Below are 7,500 nucleotides of genomic sequence, written 5' to 3'. Positions count from 1 at the left end.
ACCTGACGAAGAGTTGATTGGCGTATGTAGTCAGAGTGGAAGGCCGATCTGACTAGTTACAAAAGAGACTCACTCCTACCTCATAAGTAAGGCTCACTGAATTTCACGCATCCACAGTTTAGTATTAAAGTCGTAGGAATGGCACAGTTACGACAGGTGAAGACAAACTAACCCCACGAGAATACGGGCCCTGGAGTGGAGTGGTGTGAAGTGGGTGTGAGACAGGGTGAGTGGTGTGTGTGACGCAGGGTGGTGTTGTACTTTTTTCTTTTTTATTAATGCCAACAAAAAAAGACCCACAGATGCATAATACTCACGGTGCCTGGCGGACATGAGATGATGGGTGTCTGGTCTGCCGGGTCTGAACACCTGCCCCACACACACCCACCCCGAGACGCACAGAAGGTGAACCCCAGGCCACACACCTCACCCTCGCCCCTTCTGCTGCCGCTCCTGCCATCGCCATCACACTCCATCGTCGACGTGCATTTTCCGCTCCTACACACACACGAACATATAATAGATTTTGTATGGATAAAGTATTTAATGGCGTTCCTGCATACACAGACACACATTAAGCCTTCTATGGATGAGGTACTTACTGTAATAATACTGCAATAAACAATAACTCATCATGAAGTTGAACGGAAACCATTATCAATGAACAACATCGTTTTGACAGGGAAATTACCTTTATTTCGTAGATTTTATTTCTGAGCAGCATTATTCTGACATGGAAACTACCCTTGTTTCGTAAAATAAATAAATCCACCTTTTAATTATTGCACAGCTTTTGAAGAATGAGTGTACGCTAAGTAAATAATAGTAATAAAAAAAAGATGCACGCAATTTGTGCTTATAAACCTGATGACTGATTATTGACGCGTATAACTGAAAGCAAAGAGATACATAATAATTTAAAAAAAAAAACGAAAACAAGAGAAAAAATCAAAGAACACGATATACTCCATGAACTCACTTGACACAGAAGGTCTTCCCTGGGGGACAGTTCAGCAGGTGGACAATCTTGCCGGGGCTGGTGCGTCCTGAGGGCAGGGGACAGGGCTTGAAGCAGGCGTCCTCTGGCTCACACAGGCTCAGGCCGTCACCGCACCGCCCCCCTGAGTCCTGCTCCCACAGACACTCCCGCGGCACACAGTGGCTCCTCGTCGTCGGGCACAGCATCTGCAACACAATTTAGGGTGGGTCGAATATTGCACTCTCCAGTCTTGTGTGTTGCGGGGACGGCGCTGATAAAACTACTATTCCCTTTTTACTTTAGCTTGGCCCAGATTTTCGTCCCAACAATTTGTACCAAATAGCTGAATTGCAGAAAAAGACAATGCTAAAACTCTACACCCTTTTTATAGCACTGTTCTGTGACTAGCATTATAGTCTAGTACTGTTATTTTGTTACAGAGCAGCATTAAAGATGGATAGATGGTAATTTCAGGTCAAGTTAGAGTAAAAAGAGTATAACCAACCGTGTAATAAATGGAGGTTTAAAAGCAGACTTCAAAAACCGCGAAAGATGTCATGGAAGACAGAAAATGATGCAGGGTGGACACTGGAATCGTTGACTAAGCCGTCCTAGCGACACCCGAGAACTGAGTTGCGTTATACATGAAGTACGGTACCCTATATGCACGATGTTAAATAAGATCCGATTTTTACTGACCTGCCGTGTCCTTCCTCCCTCAAGTCTTCGTTCCCAAATTAAATCGTTTATCTTCGTAAAATAAAATCAGTTCACATTTATTTAACACTAATCAGTCACATTCGCTTGGTCTGCTTAACTATAATTGGCCAAGAACTTCGATGGTGAGAACCTTGCTTCACCAAGGTCGGTAAATTATTAATAAAACACTTCAAAATAATAAGCTTGACCTTGGAGCTGAGTATGTACCGTATTGATCTTTAAAACTACACACGTTATGTATATGCCAGAAACTTCCACACCCACCATAGCCGTACTCGTCCTACCTCAGTCACTCTCTCTCTCTCTCTCTCTCTCTCTCTCAATACTCTACTTGGCACTTAAAGACGATTATATTCAGCGTAAAAAAAAAAGATGTAGAGAGAGTTACTTAATTCCCAGCAATGTTGTCTCCAAGAGGGCAAAAGAGACACCAGAAAGGGGGAGATTTCAGCAGTCAGGAAGTGAAAGAACTCTGCCACTCAAACGCTGCAGAAAACCCACACAGAGTATTAGATTTTTAAAGTGATGATTTTGAACTTGACCCAGTGTCTTCATACTCTCTCTCTCTCTCTCTCTCTCTCTCTCTCTCTCTCTCTCTCTCTCTCTCTCTCTCACTCACTCACTCACTGACTCGGTGACCTTGGAAAACAGCGCTCACACACACAAGACACACACACACACACACACACACACACACACACACACACACACACACACACACACACACACACACACACACAAAAGGGTCTATTAAAGAAGTAACAAACAAGAGTAAAATTAAACAGCAAAGAATAAGAAATATAAACCTTGAATGCACTTAACCACTTCCATTAGATGTTTGTTTCTCTCTCTCTCTCTCTCTCTCTCTCTCTCTTCGAAAGTCACAATGGAAGACAAAGAAAGCATCGAAAGTAAAATAAATTAATAAAAAAACTAGAAAAAAACACTAGTTAACCCCTTTTATATAATGACGGCTTTCTTATTTCATTTTGCATTTTCCAGACGATTCGATACGATGTACAAGACTTTGAAATGGAGGGGTTAGATACGGCTTCGATTTAGCCCTTTACTACCAGTGTACTCCTGTAGGCTGAATGAAATCGTCTGGTATATCCTTTTTACTCTAATTTGGCCGTGAACTGCCATCTCTCCACCTTGAATGCCGAGTTGTAGCAATAGATTAATACTAGAATATGATGGTAGTCAAGAAATGCTGTGGAAAGGAGGTAGAGCCGTAGTATCATTTTCTGCCACTGATCTACGTGAAATAAACTGTACAAGGACGAAAACCTGGGCCAAGTTAGAGTAAAAAGGGTATAGCAGCGAGAACAGAATAAAAGAGACGTGACCGTAACGAAGGGGTTGAGGTGAAAACAAAACACCATATAAAGTACAAAAACACACTGAAAAGGTCGAGGGAAAGGTAAACACAAAACAAAGCAAGTGTTTCTGTGACTTCCTAACCTCACTTTTTGCATTTCTCTTCCTTTAATAATGCCAGAGCGGAGACAGGTGCGTGAGGCGAAGGAAAGGGCGGCACAGGATTGGGGTGACGTTGAGGAGGGTATATGAAAAGGATGAAGAGGAGTAGGAGGAGAAGACGACAGAAGGTGAAGGCGTAGGGTGCGTGAGAGGAGTGTGGGTGAGGGTGTGGGAGGGTGTTAAGTGGTGCGTGAGGGTGCTGGAGGGTGTACCGGGGTGCGTGAGGGTGTGGGAGAGTGTAGGAGGGTGCGTGAGGGTGTGGGAGGGTGCGTGAGGGTGTGGGAGGGTGCATATGGGTGTGGAAGTTTGCTTGAGGACGTGGAAGGATGCGTGGGTGTGCATGAGAAGGGTGCGAGAAGGTGTGGAAGGGTGTGGGAGAGTGCAGGGGGACGATTAGAGGGTCACTTTATTTTCAACGTACGAGGATTTTTCTTCATTCTTTCTTTATCGTCTGGTTTCTGTATATGACGCATCAGTATTCTCGTTTCTGGCTGATACCAGACCTTATGGACATTAAAAAGGGATAAATAATAGACATGAGATTATTATGGTACGAGGTGGATAGTTCCCCAAGAAGTAACTGGCTGATTACCATCGTCTCCTTAAGGTACGGTACTGCGTAGGGATGGTATTGGGTTAAAAGCCAGGCAGCTGGTCTTGCGAAATACTCTCAGGCGGGGTGTCACCCATATTTCCAGACAAAACCTGGCAAAATCTGGGCGAAACTACTAATTTTCCACATTTACTCTATACAGCTAAAACCTACTCCTGGGGTGTGCTGGACTCATTGGTCTTGGACGGCTGCTGGCCTAGAAGGAAAACTCTGAATTAAAACCCGATGCCCAATGTAAGGGTTTACGAAAGAAAGAGTGTACACTAATTAAAAGTTCGCACATATATACCCTACCCTAGGTTTCGTGTGAGATAACTAAACAGGTTTGGAGTAGGTCAGTAACCCATCCTGGAAAAAATCACCTTTCGAAAATAATAATAAAGGCGGTCACCTCTCCATAATCAACATGTCTGCCTAGACAGGTACAAACTGACAGACAGCATTAAAAAGAAAAAACAAAAACGAAAGAAGTGCTAGAGAGCTTCCTAACTCCACCAGAATAAGCCTACAACCCAGAGTGCGTGACTGACAGTTGTAATTACCCGCTGTGCATCATCACTGACCACAGGGAAGGTCCGCCGTGGTGTCTTACTGTGCGTATATATATATATATATATATATATATATATATATATATATATATATATATATATATATATATATATATATATATATATATATATATAATTAATAGGGAAGTACCTCTTTGTTGAATGTAAGCCATGGGAGACGTAAGTAAGACGGTTTGTGCGTGACCTTTGGTTGAATAAAACTGTACGATGATGATAATTATGATACTACTACTACTACTACTACTACTACCACCACTACTGCTGCTACTATTACTACTACTACTTATAATAATAATAATAATAATAATAATAATAATAATAATAATAATGGCAACATACTGAAAAGGTCAATGAACACTGTTAGCTAGCCCTTTCATACGAATGGTATTTCGCAGGCTGACTTATATCGTCTGGAAGTGGTCAAAATTAAATCAGCGACGTCATTGTACTGGCTGAGTTGAAGGAGAGAAATGTAAGAAAGAAGCTCATGTCACGAATTCACCATTTCTTTTCGAGGCTTTCTGGCAACAATCGTACCCTCCTGTGCCATAGCTTCTGCCCACCCTCTAATCCTTCCCCAGGCTGGAGGGACTTAAGGCATATTATCAGCGGCTTGGGAAACTTCGCAACACTCCTTTTTTGGCGGTTTATCCTTTGTATTACACTTTCTTCTAGCAGGCCACTGAGGCGAACTATGTCCATAACAGAAACATATGAATACCATAAAAGAGAACATCAAGCCATAATACGCACAATAAATCGCAAAGAAAAAGTTGTTATGAAGCCTCCCACGTCACTTGTAATACGGCCGTAAGACCTGTTGTTCAGTGTCAAAGATGGCGGGCTGAAACTTTGCCAGACTGCACGGGGAAGATTTTACTCATGTTACGCTTCAAACCACCGTCAACAGGTCTTTGTTCGGCTTCAGGTCCTGGTTTTGACATCCTCTCAGGCACGGATGGTGATGAGGGCTGCGTTGAACTTAAGATACACGCCTACACACTATAGTCTATCCATCTTAACTTGGCATAGTTTCGTTTTTTGCATTTTATATCGCACTTTTTGCATTTTATTTCGTATTATTCACCTTTGTGGGTTGGTGTATTTTGGTGTCATAGAGTCTAATTCGTTTTCCTAAAGAGGGGACTGAACTCTCTCTCTCTCTCTCTCTCTCTCTCTCTCTCTCTCTCTCTCTCTCTACGTATTCCACCTCAGGCATGCTGTTACAGGCTACGCTGATCCTCCTCTACACGTAAACTCTAACTTAAACATCTTCAGTTACGCCTCTTAAATGACTCTGAAAAGGATTAATATTTCTGATCAGAGAGCTCGTTCCATTTGACTCTCCCTCCCTCTCTCCTCCCCCTCCTTGTTCTAGTTTCGCTTTACACACACACACACACACACACACACACACACACACACACACACACACCGCTCGCTGGTGCAGTGGTAACGTTCCCGCTTGCCAACTGGTGGACGGGAGTTCGCGTCTCGCTCAGGTTGCGAAAAGTTTCACTGACGAAGCGGGTGGTTACTGTCCCCCTTGAGCATGGGGACGGGTGTGTGCGTGTGTGAAGGTCACAGCCTTGCCCTTAGATCGGACTATATGAGCTCTCAGCTCCCTTCCGGGAGGGTAAAAGCTGACCATCACGACCATCAAGTGATCCTGACCGACCCGGTGAATTACACACACACACACACACACACAGTCTCTTGCGTCTGGACTGGACCCGCTAGTGATTTGTCGATATGTTACTAAAGAAGTCACATTTAACTCAGATCTCAAGTGACTGACATTTTGGCTTCATGCCTCTCTCTCTCTCTCTCTCTCTCTCTCTCCGTTACTGGAGTCTCCTTTTATGCACACACACACACACACACACAAACACACACACACACACACACAAACACACACACACACACACACACAATCAGGCAAAATTTTTAAAATGTTCGATTACTTACGTTTTGAGGGTAAAGGACAGGACTTATTGGTTTGAGTAATGACAAAATTATACTACTGTACCCACTAGTATTACTAAGTGTGTGAGAGGGCCAGGGGAGGAAAGCAGGATGTACTACCTCATGGTCAGTCATCATGGGTAAGGAGATGGTTATTATTTTTAGATTGAAGAAATAGTGGAGGGAGAAATATCCAGTACTCCAAACCAGGCGAAAAAACTCAGAAACTGAAACTAATCCTATATAATCTCTTCGAAGGCCTGACCCTTTAAGTTCTAGGGGTTACTCTTTGCTGAATAAAATCATTTGGGTTTATTCAGGAAAACTTTATAACCGTATCTCATTTTATATACAGACACCTAAATCTATCTCTGTATCTCTATATGCATATATGATGGATATATAAAAAGTATAACCACCATGATACCCCTCACACTCATACAAACTCAGGCTTTGTCGTAATTATATACCACCGTTGTTTTAGTTGGTGTTGTCTAATGGTGTGTTATTTTCTTAATCTTGTGTTGTGCTGGCAGTTGTTTGGTGTTATTTGTGTGTATTCCGTACCGCTGCACACGATTACAGTAGCGTGTGAAAGTCATCCTAGTCTCCAGCGACCTTCAGTCACGCCACGCCTCTGTTTACCAAAGGAAGGCAGAAAGGGAGCCATTTGGTGGATCCAGTGACCAAGCAAGGAGGGGCCTAATATATGTTGCATTGTGAGGGCCGCTGCGGCTGGAAACGCCTGACCTTCGGCTTATCTATTGATCACGTGGGGAAAGGTCAGCAAGACCTCCTTTTCTTACCCCCTCCTATCTCTCAACATCAACATTTCTCAACGCTTTCAGCCATCAATGACTCACTGTCGGCTGAATAAAGTCGTTTGGCGTAACTGGAATAGAATACTGGACCTGCCCCAATCATGAGGTGTGATTATAAGGTGTAATAAATAAAATAATATTATGATGGTTGGCAAGTTCAGTTTTACAGGACATTCGACACATACTTCAGTCATCCATTCAAAGTACTCCCTTCCTGAATTTATACTTATGTTCCAACGTTCCTGCCACTGATCGAAACATCGCTGGAATTTTTCTGTCTTTATGCTCTTCATGATGGGCGTCATTTTACGGTAGACTGGATGTCTTCACTGTGACAGTAAAATGTCC

General features: G+C 43.0%; 1 protein-coding gene across 2 annotated transcripts in view; it reads right to left on the bottom strand.

Annotated features, from left to right (window-relative positions):
* Nucleotides 1-7,500, bottom strand: part of LOC145393517 (uncharacterized) — a 136,532-nt gene that overhangs the window by 112,828 nt on the left and 16,204 nt on the right. For both annotated transcript variants that reach the window (XM_080267666.1, XM_080267667.1), the window contains exons 3-4: nt 980-1,185; nt 318-498 (exon numbers count right to left, since the gene is read on the bottom strand). In XM_080267666.1, coding sequence (XP_080123792.1) covers nt 318-498; nt 980-1,185 — 387 coding nt within the window. The remainder of the gene's footprint in view (nt 1-317; nt 499-979; nt 1,186-7,500) is intronic.

The sequence above is a fragment of the Coenobita brevimanus genome, chromosome 24 (assembly GCF_032717465.1).
Source record: "Coenobita brevimanus isolate Jiangsu-jjx chromosome 24, ASM3271746v2, whole genome shotgun sequence".
NCBI classification, from domain to species: Eukaryota; Metazoa; Arthropoda; class Malacostraca; order Decapoda; family Coenobitidae; genus Coenobita; species Coenobita brevimanus.
Note: the sequence above shows the minus strand (reverse complement) of the source record. Positions and strands in the feature narration are given on the sequence as shown.